Raw genomic sequence first — 22,520 nt, 5'->3', positions numbered from 1 at the left:
TGGTAAAAAATATATTTGAAAATCAAATCCTGAGGAAAGGGGTCATCATTAACCTGATTACAGTTAACTATAATCCAGAAATACTAATTTAAAGCTACTTTTTGAAATATAACAAAAAGAGCTTTTAATTTACTAACACTTAGAACATTATGTTCAAAGCAAAAACCCAAAGGTAGAATTAGATGGAGAATAACACTCTACCTTAAAAGTTCTTCTAAAGCCTCTTGTATTTTGATGGTTTCCCTCAATTCCAAATGGTTTGTGAGTAATGACATCTTTTCTCTGCATAGTATGATAATTCTGCATGAAAAAAGTATTAGTATGGTTAATATACTTTAAATTTTATTTTTAAAAGTTCATTTTACCATTCAAAAAATACATGTTTTTGTTTGTTTTTGGCCACACGGTGCGGCACGTGGGATCTTAGTTCTCCGACCAGGGATCAAACCCACTCCCCCTACATTGGAAGCAGAGTCTTAACCACTGGACCACCAGGGAAGTCCCACAAAAATAAACGTTTTAAATGCATGGGATTAAGAACACAAAGCATGTAGCATGTAGCTTAGCTGTATGAACATACACACATCTTCCTTCATGTAACCCATGCTAGTTTGTAAGGGGTTGGTTTAATTCATGAATGTGAGAAGTGTAACAAAATACATACTCCTGTATAACACAATGGGTGACTTTTAGAAAATGGACTGTAAGTCTAGCATTTATTCAGGCATCCAGAAGAGAAACAAACCCATTATTACTAGGAGTTGCTAAAAAGTTGCCACTGTCTGAGAACACAAATTCTCATTGCTATAGGAAGCAGGTGCTGCTGAATCAGGTACCTGCTTTGAGTAGATGCTCCTGCCATGACTAGGTAAGTATCAGAAGGCAGAGTATTAAGACTGTAACTACAAAGAACCTGAAACCTTTGATGGGAGCAGAAAAGATGGGGCCCATTTTTTTTTTTTTTTTAAGAATGCCTATGGAGGGCTTCCGGGAAGATGGCAGAAGAGTAAGATGCGGAGATCACCTTCCTCCCCACAGATACACCAGAAATACATCTACACGTGGAACAACTCCTACAGAACACCTACTGAACGCTGGCAGAAGACATCAGATCACCCAAAAGGCAAGAAACCCCCACGTACCTGGGTAGGGCAAAAGAAAAAAGAATAAACAGAGACAAAACGATAGGGACGGGACCTGCACCAGTGGGAAGGAGCTGTGAAGGAGGAAAGGTTTCCACACACTAGGAAGCCCCTTCGCGGGCGGAGACTGCGGGTGGCGGAGGGGGAAAGCTTCGGAGCCGCGGAGGAGAGCACAGCAACAGGGGTGCGGGGGGCAAAGCGGAGAGATTCCCGCACAGAGGATCGGTGCCGACCGGCACCCACCAGCCCGAGAGGCTTGTCTGCTCCCCCACCGGGGCGGCCGGGGCTGCGAGCTGAGGCTCGGGCTTCGGTCGGAGCGCAGGGAGAGGACTGGGGTTGGCGGCGTGAACACAGCCTGCAGGGGGTTAGTGCGCCACGGCTGGCCGGGAGGGAGTACGGGGAAAAGTCTGGACCTGCTGAAGAGGCAAGAGACTTTTTCTTCCCTCTTTGTTTCCTGGTGCGGGAGGAGAGGGGATGAAGAACGCTGCTTAAAGGAGCTCCAGAGACGGGCGCGAGCCGCGGCTAAAAGCGCGGACCCCAGAGACGGGCATGAGACGCTAAGGCTGCTGCTGCCGCCACCAAGAAGCCTGTGCGCGAGCCTCAGTGTCACTATCCACCCCCCCTTCTGGGGAGCCTGTGCAGCCCGTCACGGCCAGGGTCCCGGGACCCAGGGACAACTCCCCCGGGAGAACGCACGGCACGCCTCAGGCTGGTGCACCGTCCCGCCGGCCTCTGCCGCCGCAGGCTCACCCCGCACTCCGTGCCCCTCCCTCCCCCAGGCCTGAGTGAGCCAGAGCCCCCGAATCAGCTGCTCCGTTAACCCCGTCCCTTCTGAGTGAAGAACGGACGCCCTCCTGCGACCTACACGCAGAGGGGGGCCAAATCCAAAGCTGAGCACCTGGGAGCTGTGAGAACCAAGAATAGAAAGGGAAGTCTCTCCCAGCAGCCTCAGAAGCAGCGGATTAAAACTCCACAATCAACTTGATGTACCCTGCATCTGTGGAATATATGAATAGACAACGAATCATCCCAAATTAAGGAGGTGGACTTTGAGAGCACGATTTATGATTTTTTTCCCCTTTTTGTGAGTGTGTATGTGTATGCTTCTGTGTGAGATCTTGTCTGTATAGTTTTGCTATAGTCAGCTAGACTTCCCAAAGTAGCTGGCCCCAAGCCACAAAGCCAGAGCATTAGGGCTCCGCCCGGAAGGGGTCGCTATCCTAGGCCAGCAAGCAGCGGTAAAGGAAGTACAGGATGGCAAAAAATATCAGAAACTGAAGCATCTGGTCCCAGAGTGGGTCCTGGTGATCCTCGTCCAGAGCAGCCTCAGGGGCCAGCTCTTCTGGCCGGATGGCACGGCGGTCGAGCCACGAAGGAGGAGACGAAGGCGAGGACACGGCAGAGGTGGAGGAGTAGGTGGGGTAACAGGACAGGCCCAGGGAGCTTCTGGAGACGTTGGAAACAGGGCGGTAGTGTGCGATGCTCTGGTAGGCACTGTCCTGGCCATACACGGGGCGTTCCCTATCGTTGCCCTCCTCTTCAGAAGAGAAAAGATCGTCATCGTGAAGCTGGTGGTGAAAGGTGTCAGCAGCACGGAGTGAAGCCGAGGGCTGGCGGAAGCCCTCGGATGTGCCCGCAGACTCAGGCTCCCCGTAAGTCCTGGTGGTCAAGTAATTCTCCTCACAGTAGTAAGGATTATAGCTCTTGCTCTGGTAAAGTAAGGCGTCCTCTTTCTTGGGCAGATCGTACACATCCGAGTCCACGGACGCTGAATCTAAGTCCGAGGACCGACGGGACGAAGAGGATGTATACGAGCTCGGGGGCGAGAGCCTCCGCCTCTGGGTCTCATACTCGAAGATTTTCTTTGCATAGGGCTTGTGGCTGGAAGCCACGACGGGCCCGTGCGGCGGAAGGTTATATTGGCGCAGCAAGGCAGCCAGCTCGGTGTCCGACAGGGCCGCGTAGTCGTCCATGGCGGGCAGCGGGCGGCAGAGGCCTGGGGTGGCCCGGGCCTGGTGTTACGGGCGGAGCTACGACTGCCTCAGAGCGCGACAGGAGCAGCGCGAGCGCCTCGGCAGCGGCTACGCCCGCGTCACGCCTGCGTCACAATCGCGTCCAACCGCGGCCCCTGTGGGCCGCGCGCGCTGTCAATAAAGATGCTTTATCACTGCACACTCAGATACCTACAGACCTGGTAAAAATTCAAACCAAGTTACATAGCGAGGGGTCCATTAACCCAGCTCATTTGCTGCTTTCATTAACCTGATATTCTCTTGGAAGACTAGGGGGATTTAAAAAACAACAATTTAGAAAAAGTAACATACACCTGGGAGCTACCCCAATCACTAGAAGCTGAAGGATGAATGCACCTCAATCCCTGAGGAGAAGTAAACAAATCAGATCAAAATACATACTTTTCCATTTTAAATAAACTTTAAAAAATCTGAGAAATAAAGAAACCAAAACTCCTACTATTAACATTTTAGCATTTTTTCCCCCTATACACACTGTTTGGTAGTTTGTGTAACATGCTACATATACAATTATGTACCCTGCCTTTTCACTCACAGCATACGTATTTTCTATATTACTGCGTACATCCTTATAGCCCCCAAATTTAAGGCTATGTGGTATCTTGTCAGCAGGCAATGAACTCTAAGCTGGTAAAAAAACAAAGAACATAAGCATCAATTCAACATGGAAGCCTGAGACCGCTGCTCAGCCTGCCATCTTCAAATCGACTGCTAGCTCCACCACTGAACTTGACCCAGCTGCATTTTCCAGGGGCCAGGAGGATCAGTTCCTTTGGCAATCCTCGGGCCATATCGCTTCTGGAAGTCACAACTTAAGACCACGGGTTATTTAAGTGGCCACTGCCACTACCGTGCAAAGAGTAAGGGCTAAGTTTCCAACGGTGCCAATAACCACAAGTGTGGGGAAACAAGCAACAAAGATAGTCACCCATTCAACAAATATGGAAAAGCATTGCTGTGCGCCAGGCACCGAGGACACAATGCTGCACAGAGGCCATAGGGAAGAGGGACATCGTCAAATAGCCACAAAAACAGATTTTAAATCCCAAGAGTGACAAGTGCTACTGAGGAGAGAAATATCACACCACAAAGACTCACAGAAAACGGGTGTTTATAAGAGTCAGGAGGTTGAGGATGGTTTCCCAGGCAGAGAAGGCATTAATGGGGTGCAGGGAGGGGAGGTGGGAGACAAGGCCAGAAAGAAAGGTGGGGGTCGGCAGCCCATGGGCTGACCACGTTCAAGAGTTTAGTCTCCAGCTTAAACCAAGGGAAAGGCCAAGGAAGGATCTTTAAAGTATGTGCAGTGCCTGGGAAAGGAATGTGATCAGATTTGTATTTCAGGATCATCACTGGAGCCTCAACGTGAGGCAAAAGCAGGACGGCCGTCAGAGCAGTCCCAGGAGGAGTCTGCCCCAGGAGACGTGCCAGGCGGTGTCCTACACCCAGGCCCTTTCATCAACACTGTCTCCGAGGCCCTCCACCTCCTCTCGCCTGCACCCACTTCTTTCCTCCTCCACTCTTCTCTCCTCCCGTTCTGCTTCTCTCATTGGCTCTGCCGCTCTCCAGGCCAACCACAGACAGGTCAAATGGTGACACCTCCCTGTACCTGCACAGTGGGCGGGGCTCCCCTAAATCCCAGCCATGCCCAACACAACACAATGCAGATGACAGAATCTGACCACGGGAGAGATGACTGGAACACCCAGGACAGGCTGGGGAACTATGGCGTAAGGAAAAGAGGATGGGAAAGTGGTTGGTTGTTTGCTTTTATTTAAAGGTTTTTTTTTTAATGTGGACCGTTTTTAAAGTCTTTATTGAATTTGTTACAATATTGCTTCCATTTTATGTCTTTTGGTTTTTTGGCCGCGAGGCATATGGGATCTTAGCTCCCCAACCAGGGATGGAACCCTCACCCTCTGCATAGGAAGGCGAAGTCTTAACCACTGGACCACCAGGGAAGTCCCTGTTTGTTTGTTTTTAATTTAATGGAAAACAAGAACAAGAGTTAGGAATCCTAAAACATACCACTGCTGGGACTCACGAGCAGAGATACAGGTGGGTCTGGGGTACAGCCCGGATGTCGGGATTTTATAAAGCTCCTCAGTGGATGCTTAGGTACAACCAAAGGTGAAATCCAGTGGCATTATTTTTTTAACTTTTTATTTTGAAATAATTATTTGCTCACAGGAACTTACAAAATTAGTGCACAGAGTCCCACGAACCCTTCACCCAGATTCCTCCAGTGATGGTATCTTATATGACTAGAGTACAATAGCAAAAGGAAGAAACTGACATGGGTATAATACTGATAACTACACTATGCCTCTTACTCAGCTCTCATCAGTTTTTGCATGCCCTGATTTGTGTGTGTATGTGTGTAACTCTATGCAATTTGATCCAGCGTATAGATTTGCGTAACCACCATCACAATCAAGATACAGAACTGTTCCATCTCCACAAAGTAACTCCCTTGTGCTACCCTTTTATAGTTCCACCAGTCCTCTCCCCTCCCTGTCACTGTCCCACAGCAACCAGTAATCTGTTCTCCAACTCTGTAATTTTGTCATTTGGAAAATGTAATATAAATGGAGTCATATAGTATATAACATTTGAGATTGGCTTTATTCCCAAAGCACAATGCCCTTGTGATTCATCCAAGTTGCTGCCTGTATTCATTCCTTTTTATTGCTGAGCAGTATTCCATTGAATGGATGGACTGGAGTGTGTTTTTTGTTTTTAACATCTTTATTGGAGTATAATTGCTTTACAATGTTGTGTTAGTTTCTGCTGTATAACAATGGAGTGTCACCCACTGAAGGACATCCAAGTTGCTTCCAATTCGGGGCTATTATAAATAAAGCTGCCACGAACATTCCGGTACGGGTTTTTGTGCAGACATAAATTTTTATTTCTCTGGGATGCATGTCCAAGAATACAACTGCTGGGTCACGTGGCAAGTGCAAAGTTAGTTTTATAAGAAGCTGCTAGACTATCTTCCAGACTGGGTGAACCCTTTTACATTCCCACCAGCAGCGTCTGAGAGAACCAGTTTCTCTATACCCTTGCCAGCATTTGGCATTACTACTATTTTTTTGTTTCAGCCATTCTAGTGCTCATTCTAATAGATGTTAGAATACATAGTACTATCTCATTGTGATTTTAATTTTCATTTCTCTAATGGCTAATGATGTTGAACATCTTTCCACATGCTTATTTGCCGTCTGTATATCCTCTTCAGTGAAATGGCTGTTCACATCTTTTAACCATTTTTAATCGGATTTTTTGACTGCTTACTATTGCATTTTGAGAGTCCTTGATTCATTCTGAATACAAGTCCTTTGTCAGACATGTGGTTAGCAAATATTTTCTCTGAGTCTGTAACCTGTCTTCTTATCCTCTTCACAGGGTTTTTCACAGAAGTTTTTAATTTCTTCTGACAGAAGAAATCTGACTGATTTTTTTTTCTTTAATGTTCTTCTGGTGTGATGGAGTCTAAGGACTCTTCACCTAGGCCTAGGTCCTAAAGATTTTCTCTTGTGTTTAATTCTCAAACTTTTATAGTTTTATGTTTTACAATTAAATCTATGATCCATTTTGAGATAATTTTTATAAGGTATAAGGTTTAGGTAGAGGTTCATTTTTGCCTCTGGCTGTTCAACTGACCCGGTACCATTAGATGAAAAGACTCTTTGTTTTATTGGATTGCTCTTGTACCTTTGTCAAAGATCAGCTGGACCTATTTGTGTGGGTCTATTTCTGGGTTCTCTCTTCTGTTCCATTGACCTCGGTGTCTATCCCTCCACCAATACCACACTGTCTTAATTACTTTAGCTATTAAGTCATAAAATCGAATAGATGCCTTCTACTTTGTTCTTCTTTTTCAAACTTGTTTTACCTATTCTAATTCCTTTGATTTTCCATATAAATTGGAAAATAAGCTAGTCTACAAAAAAACACTTTACTGGGACTTTGACAGGAACTACAGTAAACCTATAGATTTGGGGAGAACGAACATCTTTACCTTGTTGACTTTTCCAATTCACGAACATGGTATCTGCCTATCCATTTATCTCGATCGCCTGTGAATACCTTCATCAACATTCTGTAGCTTCAGCACACACATCATGTCCATGTTTTGTTAGATTTATACCTAAGTATTTCAATTGTTTTAGGTTTGATTATAAATGGTATTGTGCTTTTAATTTGTGTTTCCATGTGTTCATTTCTAGGACAGAGAAATAATTTTTGTGTGTGGACCTTGTATCCTGTGATCTTGCTGAATTTACTTATTAGTTCCAGGAGTTATTTTGTAGATTTTTGGGATTTCCTGCATAGAGAATCATGTCATCTGCAAACAGGGACAGTTTTATTCTTCCTTTCCAATTCGTATGCCTTATATTTCTTTTCTCAGCATTGTGCTGACTAGGACCTCCAGTACTGTGCTGAATAAGACTAGTGAGAACAGACATCCTTGCCTTGTTCCTGTTCCTGGGGCGGGGGAAGCATTCAGTCTTTCACCACTTTTAGCATGATGTTAACTGTAGATGCTCTTTATCGAGCTGGGGAAATTCCCCTGTATTCCTACTTTGCTGAGAGTTTTTATCATGAATCGGTGTTGAATTTTGTCAAATGATTTTTTTGCATCAATTGATAGGATTATGTGATTATTTTTTCCTCCTGTAGTCTGGTGATATGGTGGATTACATTCATTGATTTTCAAACAATGAAGCAGCCTTCCATACCTAGAATAAACCTCACTTGGTCATAGTACATAATTCTTTTTATATGTTGCTGGATTTGTCTTCCTAGTACTTCGCTGAGGATTTTTGTGTCTATGCTCTTGAGGGATATTGGTTTGTTGGGTTTTCGTACTGTCTGTCTGGTTTTGGTGTCAAGTTGTAATGGCCTCATAAAATGAACAAGAAGGCATTCTCTCCTCTTGTATTTTCTGGAAGAGATTATGTAGAATTGGTGCCTGTTCTTTAAATGTTTAGTAGAAATCTCCAAAGAAACCTTCTAGTCTTGGAGATTTCTTTTTTGGAAGCTTTTAAATTATGAATTCAATTTCTTTAACAGTTATAGGACTACTGAGATTACCTATTTCACCTTGGATGAGTTTTGGTAGTTTGTGATATTCAAGAAATTGGTCCATTTCATCTAAATTGTCAAATGTATGTGTATAGAATTCTTTGTGGTATTCTCTTACTGTCTTTTTAATAGCTGCAGGATCTGTAGTGATAGCCCCTGTTTTATTCTTAATATTGCAATTTATATCTTATTTTTTAATCTTTTTCAGTCATCTTAAAGATTTAACCATTTTACTGATCTTTTTAAAGAACCAGCTTTTTCACTGATTTTCCCTGTTGATTTTCTGTGTTCATCTTCAATGATTCCTGATCTTATCTTCATTATTTCCTTTCTTCTGCTTGCTTTGGTGGGGGCAGGGGATCTTTTCTCTTTCTAGCTTCTTGAGGTAGGAACTTAGATTATTGATTTCAGATCTTTCCTCCATGCTGACTTAAACATTTAGTGCTATAAAATTTCCTCTCAGCACTACTTTAGCTGTGTCCCATAAACTTTAATATGCTGTGTTTTCATTTTCATTCACCTTGATGTATTTTTAAAAATTTGCTTTGAGACTTCCCCTTTGACTTATGAATTATTCAGAAGTGTGTTATTTGATTTCCAAGTGTTTGGAGATCTTCCTGTTATCTTTCTGTTGTCGGCTTCTAGTTTGATTACATTATGGTCAGAGAACATACTCTGTATTATTTCCACTCCTTTAAATAAATTGAGGTCAGTTTTATGACCCAGGGTATGGTCTAACTTGGTAAATGTTCCATGAGTACTTGAAAAAGATGTGTTTTAGGCTCTTTTTTGAGTGGAGTGTTCTATAAATATTAATTAGAACTGCTTGGTTGATAATGCTGTTCAGTTCTTCTATATCCTTGCTGATACCTTATTTAGTAGTTCTTTCAAAAGCTGAGAGAGAGATGCTGAAGTTCCCAACTATTATTATTGTGGATGTGTCTTTCAGGTCTATCCGTTTTTGCTTCATGTACTTTGCAGCTCTGTTGTTTGGTTCATACATATTTAGGATTGTTGTGTTTTCTCAGTGTAATGACATTTTTATCATTGTGTAATGTCCCTCTTTGTCTCAGGTAATTTTCTTTGCTCTCTAGTCTACTTTATTTGATATTATATATAGCCATTCCTGCTTTTTTTAAAATTAATTTTTACGTGGTATACCTTTTTCCACCCTTTTACTTTTTTTTTTTTTTTTTTTTTTTTATTTTTTTTCGGTATGCGGGCCTCTCACTGTTGTGGCCTCTCCCGTTGTGGAGCACAGGCTCCGGACGTGCAGGCTCAGCAGCCATGGCTCACGGGCCCAGCCGCTCCGCGGCATGTGGGATCTTCCCGGACCGGGGCACAAACCCGTGTCCCCTGCATCGGCAGGCGGACTCTCAACCACTGCGCCACCAGGGAAGCCCCACCCTTTTACTTTTAATGCACCTATAGCAATATATTTAAAGTGAGTTTCTTGTAAACAGAACATGGTTAAGTCACATTTTTTATCCATTCTGTTATCTCTATCAATTGGTATATTTAGACCATTTACACTTAAAGTAATTATTGATGTTAGGGCTTAGGTGTGCCATTGTATTATTTGTTTTCTCTTTATTTCCTGTTTATCATTCCTCTTTCCCCTTTTTCTTGCCTTCCTGTGAGTTACTTGTACACTTATCTATAGACGTTTTGAGTATATCTCATTGTATAGTTTTTTATTGGTTTTTAGTTTTTTAGCGGTTTGGGTTTATTTTTCAGTTATTACAATATACATATGGAACTTACCAGAGACTACTGGTATCAATGCTTTCCCATTTCAAGTGAAGTGTAGAAACCTTACTTCCATTTGGGTCTTCGCTGCTGCATGCAGGCTTTCTCTAGCTGTGGCAAGCGGGGGCTACTCTTTGTTGCGGTGCATGGGCTTCTCACCGCGGTGGCTTCTCTTGTTGCGGAGCACAGGCTCTAGGCACGTGGGCTTCAGTAGTTGCAGCAGGCAGGCTCAGTAGTTGTGGTACACGGGCTTAGTTGCTCCGCAGCATGTGGGATCTTCCCAGACCAGGGCTTGAACCCGTGTCCCCTGCATTGGCAGGTGGATTCTTAACCACTGTGTGACCAGGGAAGTCCCTCTCTCCCCACTTTTTAATATTCTTTTAAAAAAATATTTATTTATTTGGCTGCGCCGGGTCTTAATTATTTATTTGGCTGCACCAGGCCTTAGCTGCGGCAGGCTCCCAGTTGCTCCATCTAGTTCCCTGACCAGGGATCGAACCCGGGCCCTCTGCATTGGGAGCGCAGAGTCTTAACCCCTGAACCACCAGGGAAGTCCCCTCTCCCCATTTTTAAAACATAATTTTCTTATATAGTATCTCTACATATATTGACATCACACCAGATATTATAACTTATGCTTCAACCATTAAACATAATTTTAAAAGCTGATGAGGATAAAAACGGCCTATTAAATGTACTTCTATTTTTACCCGTCCACTGTTTTTGTTTTGTTTTGTTTTGTTTTCTTTCTGGAGTTCCAGGCCTCCTCGTGTTATCATTTACTTTTCTGTTTAGAGAACTTTCTTTAGCCATTATTTAAGGGTGGGTCTGCTGTTGACAAATTTTCTTTGTTTTCCTTCGTCTGAGAATGTTTTTATTTTCTCTTTATTCCTGAAGGATATTTTCACCAGATGTAGAACTCAGAGTGGAACGTTCTTTTTGTTCAGCACTTGAAAATGCTGTGCACTTCCTTCTAGACTCCATGATTTCATATTAGAAATCCACTGTCATTCAAATCATTCTGCTGCTATGGGTAAAACATTGTTTCTCACTCTCTGTTTTTTCTTTGTCTAAAGACAAAGAAGTTTTGAGAAGTTTGATTATTATGTGTCTTGGCATAGATTTCTTTGGGTTTAGCCTGTTTGGGTTTTGCTCAGCTTCTTGATTCTGATGGTTTATCCCTTTTGCCCAATTTGGAGAGTTTTCACCCATAATTTCTTCGAATACTTTTTATTTCTATAGTTTTCTCTTCTCCTTCTGGGACTCCAGTGACACAAATGTTGAGCTAATGTTATCGCACCAAAGGTCTCTGAGGCTCTGTTCGTTGTTATTTTCCGACTAGTTTCCATCTGTTGTCTGGACAACAGACAGACAGGGTGAATTTTATTGATCTGTCTTCAACTTCATTGATTCTTTCCTCTGTCATCTCTATTATTAAGCTCATCCAGTGAACTTAATATGGTGATTTATTTTTCAGTTCTATAATTTCCATTTTTTTAATACCTCTAATTTTTGCTGAGATTTTCTAATTATTTGTTTGTTTCAATAGTGTTTGTAATTGCTCATTAAAGCATTTTTCTGATGGCTGCTTTTGTCAGACAGTTCCAACATCTGAGTCTTCCCAGTGTTGGTATCTGTTGATTGCCTTCTCATTTAAGTTCCAATTTTCCTGGTTCTTGGTATGACAGGTGATTTTTTTTTTTTTACTGTATCCTGGGCATTTGAGCTATTATGTTATAAGACTCTGGATCCTATTTAAATTTAGCAGGCACTGACCCTATTTAGATTAAGCATATAGATCCTGGGCTACTTTTGTGGGCTGTGATGCCATGACAGTTTAGTTTCTAGAGCCCTTGCAAGGCTATTCTGGTCTTCTTCATTTGTGTTACCTAGAGGTCACTCTGAAAACCTGGGTGGCGTTTCACACTGTAGTTTATTTTCTCAAACTTTTTGGCACATTAATTCTGGTCAGATTCATGCATGTGTTGGTCAGGATTTTGCTCAAGATTTCCTACATGGGTTTAATGAATCCCTTTCTCCAGCTCCCTCCTCCGCAACATCTTCCCCGCTATCTAGTGGAGAGGGTGAGGGGGGCCACTTACAACTGCTGAGCCCAGAGCAGAGGGTGAGAGTCCAGACTTCCCATTTGGTCTCCACTGACAATATGCCAGTAAGGAAGGAGCAAACTGCCCCAGATACAGTTTGCTATCTGTATTTTAAGCCACACACAACCAGGCTGGACTCTTATCTAGAGGCTTGGGAGGACAATCCACTTCCAAGCTCACTCAGGTTGTTGGCAGAATCCAATTTTTGAAGCAGGAGGTCTGAGGTCTCCATTTCCTTGCTGGCTGCTAGCCAAGGTTTGCTCTCTGCTCCAATAAAGTTGCCTGTATGCTTTCTCACATGACCACTCCATCTTCAAAGCCACAAGTCCTCCTCACACTTTCAATCTCTCTGACTTCCTCTTCTGCCACGAGGCAGAGAAATTTCTCTTCTTTTAATGGCTCACGTGCTATGATTAAGCCCACCTGGATATCTCTCTTTTGTAAAGTCAACTGCACCATGTAACATAACACAATTACTGGAATGATAGCTCATCACATTCACAGGTTCTGGGGATTCAAGGAGTGGAATCTTGGGGACCATAGCTAGAAATTCTGCCCACCTCACTACCACTGGGTAGAAGGCAGCGTTTAGTCCAGTGTTTAGTTAATCCAGAGTATCTGCAATCAGCATGTATCAATTCTAATGGACTCACATAGAGCATTGTTTACATATTGGTATGTTGTTTTTGTATTTGTGGTACACATTTGTTTTTACAATTTCTAGCATGATTATGTTTCCTTATATATTCATAAACATACTTTAGAAATAACATAATATTTCCAAATGTAGAACTACAGGTCACAGGCTACCAAGCCATGTGCTTGAGAAAAGATATTAAAGAGGATGACACTGCCCATCAGTCCCATTGTACAAAAGGAGTGCCCAAGCTTCATCAAGCAGCAAGCCACATGAATTTTAAAAAATATTCCAAGGCCCCTACACCAACTCCTGCCCCTACTCCAAACTTCTGACGATGCAGTGTGCCTGGAGCAGGGCCAGACTGGAGACTCACTGGTTTAGGGTCCCCTGTGGGACAGCCACACTATACAAGTTTAAGTGTCCAGTAATGATCACAGCACCATCTTACATGGTTTAGATTTTGACCTGTTAGAAAGCTGAGGGTTGAAACACATGATTCCAAAGTCCCTTTCTAAGCTCAGATTCGATAATCCGGTCATTAAGAAAATAAAACTCCATTATGCATAATCAGGAAGATCAACTCGCTCAGGGGACCGCTCTCCCTGAGTCACAAGACACCCCTCCACACACACACACACACACACACACACACACACACACACACACACACACACACTTCCTGCATTGCAAGTGACAAAGCCTGAGGAATCAGCCAACTGGTGTGGCTTTTATTGGCAACACACTTGTCTTTAATTACTCCGGACCCTTCCTGGAGTACCATTTTTTTTTTTTTCGGTATGCAGGCCTCTCACTGCTGTGGCCTCTCCCATTGCGGAGCACAGGCTCCGGACACGCAGGCTCAACGGCCATGGCTCACGGGCCCAGCCGCTCCGCGGCATGTGGGATCTTCCCGGACCGGGGCACGAACCCGTGTCCACTGCATCAGCAGGCGGACTCTCAACCACTGTGCCACCAGGGAAGCCTGAGTACCACTTTTTATAACAGCATCTAACAGGCTCCAGTTGTTAGTTTTAAGATTTTGTTCCCTAAAAGAAAACTATATATTGAAAGTTTAAAGAATAATTCGAGTTGGAATTGGTTGTTTGCAAGGGCCCCATGGATGGGGAACGACTAGATAGTCACACAACTGGATTATTTACCACTCTTAGAAAAGACAACCAAGATCCTTCTGAAAAGCATATCCTAAACACCACAAAATAACAAGCCTCCTTACAAATGAGTAAAATGAAATATTTTCCCGAACTGACTTGCTTTCAGAATTCATAGGAAAAACAGCACCAGCCCATAAATCCAGGCAAAGATTGCTCTTTTGAGTTGAAATACCTGATTTCTGAAGAGAATCCTTTAAAATGCAGAAAAGAAGTTCACAACCATGATTCTGAATATAGAATAGCAACCTGGAAATCTCTACTTGATGCCACTTGTAAAGTAACTTCGTAATTTTTTATTAACTCAAGACTAGCAGGGGCTTCCCTGGTGGCGCAGTAGTTAAGAATCCGCCTGCCAATGCAGGGGACACGGGTTTGAGCCCTGGTCCGGGAAGATCCTACATGCTACGGAGCAACTAAGCCCGTGCGCCACAAGTACTGACTCTGCACTCTAGAGCCGGCGTGCCACAACTGCTGAGCCCATGCTCCACAAGAGAAGCCACCGCAATGAGAAGCCTGCGCACTGCAACGAAGAGTAGCCCCCGCTCGCCGCAACTAGAGAAAGCCTGTGTGCAGTAGTGAAGACCCAACGCAGCCAAAAGTAAAAGTAAATAAAAATTAAAAAAAAAAAAAAAAAAAGACTAGCAGAGTAACTGAGAGGCTTCTCTCCAAGTGGTACAAATGTGCAAAATATTGACAGGACACTTGGGGAAGGCAGGATGCAGCGGGTAGTAATGGTGAGGGGCTTAACCCCATCAGGACAATTTGGACACCCAGATAATGCTGCCTGCTTGAGCTCAGGGTCTGGCGCCAGTCTGCTCAAGTTCCAAAGTTCTCTGCTCCTCATAGCTTGTAAGTCTTTTAACCTTAAGATGCCTCAGTTATCTCTTTTAAAAAATGGGCGTGATAAAAAAAATGGTACCTATGCCATAGAGGGGTGTAAAGGATTTAATGAGCTAAAGCACGTGAAGGGCTTAGGCTCATTTCTGCCTGGCGTTAAGTGTTCAACAAATTTTAGTCCTTGTACACAGACAGACACGAGCAGATTATACATAATGCATACAAGGCCAGGCAGCCAGAATGTTGTCATTATTATTCCATAAAGTAACACAACAATCAGGGCCAAAAGATAACTGCAGTTTCACTTAGCGTGTTCCAACAGAGCTGCCTGATGAATCCAGTCAAAACCCTCACAAGTGGCATTTTAATCAGGACCATATTTGCAGAACAATGTCTAACATGTGCGCCCCAGAGTAAAGTGTGACCAAAGGCCAGGTCACAGGAGCTAACACTGTCCTCCTGTGGAAGAAGTTACATTCGTAATGATACCTTGTTCCTTTTCAGGCGTCTCATTTGTGCTCACAGCCTCTGGTGCCAGCACGTCGCAGCCCGGTAAACGCTCCCTGAGGAGTTCGGCAGACCCCCACCCCCGAGCACATCACCACGAGAGTCGTGCGCAGGACGAGGCTGCGCACGCTATGAAACACGCCTGGAAAGCTCGCGCCACCTTTCCAAGAGACACAAGTACCTTGAAGACAATATCCCATACACTTCACAAAACCAGTGGCCCTTGGGGTGAAAAAGCAAAGTGAAATTGGATCCAAGAGATCTACTTCAGGGTCTCTGAGTATAGAATAGCAACTTGGAAATCTCTCTGTTATGCCACTTGCTGAAGTTAATTTGTGATTCTTTCTGAAATCAAGACAAGCAAAGTAAGCGTGAGCTTTGTCTCAGACTGGTGCAAATAGGCAAAAGCCTCAGCTTCCACCTCATCGATGAAAAATATGACCATTTTCACCAGCCACTTTACACAAATACAAAAAAGGCTCTGGATACGCCAGAGAGAGATCTAAAACACCTAGCAGATGAAAGCTGAGGCAATAGGAAACCGAGCTGAAAACTGTTACACTCAGCAGAAGACCTGCAACTACAAGTAAACACACCTCGGCCTTCGACAATGGGGCCTGTGGCTGCGGCGCGTGCTAGTGCTATGCGCACAGAGCGACTTAAAGATCAACAAGCACATTCTTTTAACCCCTGCTGCAGTTTCCTGCTTTCTACTCAGGAGCCTGGGTCCCGCTGCCCCTCACCAAAGGTCGCCCCCCAAAGCAGGCAGACCCGTGCATGGCGGCCCAAGCCATGGGTTCAAGGCCTCTGCCTTTTGAAATTCCTTTATCTGTCTGTGGATACATGTCAGGAGAACTCAGGAAAAGGCTGCTAATAAATCCTTTGCTGGACTCATGGCCACTGTTGTCTGCCTCTGAGGTAAGGTTCTGAAAGGGGGACACGGGTCAGTGAATCCAACATGGGGAAAATGAACCCCTGTGAAAGAGCCCACATCTGCCTCTCATTGGTGGCTGTCCTTCGGTTCTAGGTGGTAGTTTCAGGTCTCAGGAGGGCAGCCATTTTTTTTTAAATGAATGACTTTGAGGATTTCATCCTAGTGACTCCTACTATTATATCCCATATTATGGTCTATTGTGGTCTATGCAGAAAAAAAAACCCCAAAACTTGGAAATGAAGCCAAAAATGATCATCGTGTGAACTTTTAACGTCATGCTGACCCATGTTCTAATAAGTGTGCCCCCCGCACCACGAAGGGTCATCTGATTCCCTCTGAAAACATAACCTGACTTAACCAACACTTTATTAGGACATTTTACAACTCTATAAAAGTCCGAGGATAACATGTAGAAAGACAATAAGGTACGCCATAGCCTCTTTTTCTTTTCTGGTAGAGATGATAACCCCAGAGGTTAAGACTTTACTGTCCTCTAAGACATGAACCCATTTTGATCTTCTTTGTCCTTTTTTAAAAAATTTTATTGAAGTATAGTTGAATTTACAATGTTGTTTTCATTTTGATCTTCTTTGAACATTCCTCTTTCCATGGACATTTTAATCAGTTCCTCACATCCTCACTGAATCAGTTTTGTTATTATGCTAGTTCTCTCATTAGATGAGTTCAATAAAACTCTGACACATGCTCTCTACTGGCATGTTTTTAACAATCTAAGAATGAGCCTTTGATAGTTCATGGGCCCAACAATCAAATGATCCCTGGGACATTGAGTTCTGTGCTTAAGGACCCCTCAGCGGTCATACTCAAAGGTCAACCATGCAAAGACCAGCACATTCAGGCACAAATGAGGCCCCAGCACAGGTGGGACACCCCTCCTCCACAGAGGCCACATATTTAAACAGAGAAAAACATATATGTTGAAAGTGAGGGAGGGCACTAATTCCACTCCTACACGTATATACACAAGAGAAATGAGTGCCTGTCTCCATAAAATACCCAAACTGGAAACAACCCAAATGTCTTTCCACAGGAGAGTGGATAAACAAATTACAGTTTATTCATAAGATGGGATACTATACAGCAAGAACAAAGTACCGCTATACACAAAAACATTCTGTTGTGCAAAAGTAGCCATATATAAAAGAGTACATATTGTATGATTCCATTTACATGAAACTCCAGTACAGGCAAAACTAACCTATGATGACAGATTACCTATGAGAGGGGGAATGACTGGGAAAAGGCATGATGGAACTTTCTAGAGGGATAGAAATAAAATTGATCTGGATGATGCTTACAGAGGCACGCACTTACATTAAAAAAATTATCAAGCCATACAATTATGACTTCAACATTTTACTCTATGTAAATCGCACCTGAAAATGAATAAATTTTTAAAGGAGGAGGGATAAAGAAAAATGTATTCTAAAAGAAGTGGATGAGAGAGAGGTATAGAGAAGAAAGGGAAGAGGGATTTTAAAAGATTCTTCTTCTACATGTACAGTAAATGAATTAAATAATAACTAACTAAATAAAAGAAAAAGAGGAACAAACCCAAAAAGCCACGGGGCCTGGTTAGGTACATTTACGGGTGCCAACAAATTTCAGCCCCAGAGCTGGCAAAGCCCAGGCATCTTCTTAACGATGGGGTGGCCGGACTGCCTGGTATTTTTCCTTTGAGAAATTGAGACAATACAGAGTTGCGGGTGGATACTGAATCCCCCAACTTTAGGGGATCAGGTTCATCTGGGACACTGATTAAGGATCCGATAAATGAATCAAGAAAATGCTTAAGGTAAGCTCTCTGACAGTGGTAACACTGGCATAAAGGTACACAAATAAACAACGGGATGCCACAAGATTACCCAATTCAGTCTGGGGACAAATGATTCTTAAGCCAAATAAGGCATGTGTAAACCCACTTCCAAAACGGTGAACTTATGCCAATACGATTATTATTACCTAAAGATGTATTTTCAGCTTCTAGAACTCTCTATGGCAGTGTTCTTTATTGTTAAACTCTACGGCCTCCACCTACTGGATTTTCAATAACAGGCCTAAAACATTCCCAGTGGGTGAAGACTTGAAGATAGACTCAGCCATCCGAAAGAAGAGAAGTTTCTTTTTCTGCCAAGTCTAACAGCCACAAGTGGTACAGCCCCAGCCGGTCCTGCCACATCCTTTCTGGCCCAGGTGGAACAAGCACCTCCCAAGCATGAGACTTCCCCGCCCTGGAGGTGCTCTAGCCGAGGTGAGACAAGTGTTAGGCAAGGGCAGGGGCTTCCAGGCCAGGGGAGAGGGTCCCTTCCTTCACCACAGGGACAGCGGCACACTCGGAAGGTGGCCGGCCACATGCTAAGTGATTTCCACGCACTGTCTCCTCTAATCCTCAGACTAGCCTGATGAGGTAGTCGGGCTCGGGAGGGGGGAGAAACCCAGATGGCACACTCGAGTTAGGTAATCTGAGGTGGGATTAATAAAGAGACTTTTACAAAGTAGGTGAGGTAGAGAGACGCTCCGGGGAGGCAGCTGAGGGCTAGAGACAAGGGAGCCCCAGGCCTGCCGGGATGAGGGGAAAGGAACATAGAGAAGAAAGGGACTTGATGGGAGCAGCCACCATCTGGCAGAGGGACACAGGCAGACCCAGGCAAGCCTAGAGCGGGGAGCCGGCGGGATAACCCCTGACCTTGCTGGCCTCCCTCCCTCCCGCCATCTCCCACCAGCCTCCCCTTGAGACAAAGCGCGTGGGCCACCGTGGGGCAGGATCTGCTGCCGTGGCCCACGCTGGCCAGCCCAAGGCCGAGCGAATGGAGCGGGCTGGATAGAGGTCCTGGCGGTGAAGCACATCACCCCGCCCTGGTCACAGTGACGAGCTCCTGTTCCCCGGCGCTCCCGGGGCTCTTCCCGCACTGCCCTCCCTGCCCTGGCCTCCACAAACGCTTATGGTGCCCCGGCCCTGAGCAAAGGCCAACCTCGAGGTTTCAGCGGCTGTGGATCTGTGGTTTGGAATAAGCCAACAGGACACATTAAAGGCTTCCAAGGCGGGGCCCACCTTCTAAACTGGAGTTGGAGTCCCTTCTCCTTCCCACGGTCCTCCCCTCTCACTCCTTCCTCCTTCATCTTCACTGAAAGCTTTGCCTCTTTTATCCAGAAAAGTCCCCCTTCCAACCCAGAATTTGGCTCAACTTCAAGGATGGTCCTTGCCCCCAAATTGGGGATTTTGTTTGGAAGGGCAAAAGAATTCACCCTCATTTACACATCAGTAGACTCAACCCAAGGGGACCCAGATGTGAGACTTTCCTCCTCTTAAAATGGGAGAGAGAGGGCTGCCAGGTTCAACTGTAGTCCAAGAAAAAATGTCTGTCCTCCCACGACTGTTCACAGAAAGCAAGGTTTATCAGCATGTAACCCACAAAACTCTCCCCAGCTTTCTGCACACCAAGAAGAAAGGACAAGGAAAAAGTTAGCAGGATCCTCTGAGGCAAGATCCTGAAGAAAGATGAAACTGGCTTTCTATTTGTTCTAGACTGGGGGCGGGGTACCGGTAGAGGGCCCAGGGGGTGAAGCCTGGAGCATATCACTGTTCTTCCTCAACAACCCCCTTCCATAAAACCCTCCCACGTAGCCCACACGGCTCTTTAAGGGGGGCACCTGCTTCTCTGGGCCCAGCGTCCCCTACACCACCTGCCCCCTATGGCCCCAGGTCTCAGGCATGGTCTGGTGCCACCGGAACTACAGCAGGGGCCCCGGGGATTCCTGCACACAGCTCTCCCCACCAAGAACAGGCCCATCTGGCCCAGCGCTGGGCAGGAAGGATACAGTCCAGGGACTTTTTAGACCCACTTGGTATTTCCCTCTGGGATCAGCCTGCAGGTGATTTCCCGCCCCCTCCTCCTTTTTTAACCTAATTCCCACTATTATTTACAACTGTGTGGTATGAAGTTTCTTAACATGACTGAGTTACATTTTTTGTAATTAACCCTTCTGCAAAGAGCATAATTTTCAAAACCTTACTGAAAAATAGATTTTACTCAATGCTTCATGGCCATAAAGGGGAAAAAGAAAATAATACTGCTCCTATCAAGAAAGCAATATGTTACAAAGCTAGAAACATGGCATAATTGGAATTCTGCATTTAGTTTGACTGCTACTTGATTTAAGTGGTCAAAACTGAGTTTCACCTCCATTTTGAATGGAATGGTAAAGGGCAAGAGTCTTTGAAACTATCAAAGCATAAAAAAAGTCCACAAATAAAACAATTTGACATTTTTCCAGCATTTTCTAAGTGATACACAGTTTGGAAAGAGAACATTCCGGGCCTTAAGAAAGTGATTTCAAAACAAGTATCCCCCGATATGAAGGGCAAAGCTATACGTGCTCCTCTTGACACAGCATACAAGAGGTCAAGCTGTCAACTCATCCTCTTAAAGAGTCCCATGAAATTCCTCCTCAAGTGCCGCCACAGCTTTGGGCAGTAGAACCCACACAGGAGACAGGAAAAGGGTTTCGCTTTGTACTCACTCTTACAAAGTTGTCAGGGAACAAACCTCTCCTGCCATTGATCTGTCCCTCCCACCAGCCTCCATCCGCCTTCCTGATGTTGGTGATGATCTCACCCACGGTGATCGTCAGCTCATCGTCGTGCTGGGCCTGGTAGTCAAACTCCACCATGGCCTCCACTGGAAGGAACAGGGACCAAACAAAAACAAGAACAAAACAAAACAAAACAAAACAGCACTTTAGATCAGATGTTGGAGAAGTCCAAAGCCCAGCAGCCCTGGAAGGCCAGGAAAGTCATATTCAAGGGGCTTCCCCTCTACCAATGCTTAAAATAACAGGGCCACACACGGTTGCCCGACTTTGGTTAACCTGAGGCCTGTAGCACAGAAACCACAAAGTGCTGGTCTGCGGTCAGGCACAGGCAGAGTGGCCTACAGGTCTCAGGGCCAGCAGGGGCTTCAGAGGGGAAACCACACAATGACAGAAGGCCAACGACACTTGTGCACCACCCCGCCCCCAGACGGAGTCCAGCAACATTTCCCCAAGTGCAGAGGTGGCAGATAACTACAGGTGCAGGTTCGGCTCTCAGATGCCCTCTCCTTCACCAAGACTAGGTGATGCTAACCTCTCTGGGCCTCAGTTGTGCAAAATGTGGGTGATGATCATTCCCACCCTACAGAGATAATGCCCGCCTTTCAGCAACAACTCGTGTGAACACAGCCGATAACAGAGGGCCCCGCCAGCCCAACCAACAACTCAGACCGCTCACAGCTGTGGGCACAACTGCCTTCACAACAGATGGCTTCTTAGGCAGCAATACCATTTTAAACTGTTCTCCCAATCCAGGGTGATTTTGTATACCTGGTAATAGGTGGAGGCAACAGATGAGGCAGACGGGTCTTCTGGTACCGATGCAAATTAGCAGAGCCAACCAATCCAGAGGCTGGTTAGTTTATCTATACATGGATTAAAGAACTCATGTGTCTTTCGGCCTCGCCTCATGCCCACCTCAATCAGTCAATCTCCTGTCCTTTTCCTTTTGTATTTGCAGCTTAATATGAATGAATGGATGGACGGACGGACGGATGGACAAAGGGAGAATGAATAAATACAAGGGTAGTGAAAATTAGGTGTAACCCCAAGCAGCGAATTAGCAACTTAGAAATTACAGTAAAAGAATGGAAGTGGAAAAGTTAAGTGAGCTCTATAAAGAACACATACGCAAAAGTGAACTCAAAATGGATCATACGCCTGAATGTAAGAGCTAAAACTGCAACATTTTTATAAGAAAGCATACGAGAAAATCTTAGTGATCTTGGGTTTGGCAAAGATTTCTCCAATGGGGCTTTGGTGGCGCAGTTGCTAAGAATCTGTCTGCCAATGCAGGCGACACGGGTTTGAGCCCTCGTCTGGGAAGATCCCACATGCCACGGAGCAACTAAGTCCGTGCGCCACAACTACTGGGTCTGCACTCTAGAGCTCGCATACCACAACTACTGAGCCCACGTGCTGCAACTGCTGAAGCCTGCGTGCCTAGAGCCCGCGCTCCGCAACAAGAGAAGCCACCGCAATGAGAAGCCCACGCACCGCAATGAAGAGTAGCCCCGGCTCGCCGCAACCAGGGAAAGCCCGCGTGCGGCAACGAAGACCCAATGTAGCCAAACATAAAAAACAAATAAATGTATATATAAAAAAAGATTTCTCCAACAGGAGACAAAGAAAGCACAAATGACTTTTACAAATTCAATATATTGGGGTAGGTTTTCCAGGAAGAAGTTTGGTAGGTGAGGGG

General features: G+C 44.8%; 1 protein-coding gene across 1 annotated transcript; it reads right to left on the bottom strand.

Annotated features, from left to right (window-relative positions):
- Positions 1-2,301: 2,301 nt before the first annotated feature.
- Positions 2,302-20,902, bottom strand: LOC116746977 (emerin-like). The gene is made up of 2 exons (XM_032618763.1): positions 20,750-20,902; positions 2,302-3,333 (listed from the first exon to the last, which is right to left on the bottom strand). Exon 2 carries the CDS (start codon positions 3,113-3,115, stop codon positions 2,363-2,365), a length of 753 nt encoding a protein of 250 aa, XP_032474654.1. The 5' UTR covers positions 3,116-3,333; positions 20,750-20,902; the 3' UTR covers positions 2,302-2,362.
- Between the last annotated feature and the right edge of the window lie 1,618 nt (positions 20,903-22,520).

This window comes from Phocoena sinus, chromosome X, assembly GCF_008692025.1.
Source record: "Phocoena sinus isolate mPhoSin1 chromosome X, mPhoSin1.pri, whole genome shotgun sequence".
Taxonomy (NCBI): Eukaryota; Metazoa; Chordata; class Mammalia; order Artiodactyla; family Phocoenidae; genus Phocoena; species Phocoena sinus.
This window is presented reverse-complemented; position numbering and strand designations above follow the sequence as displayed.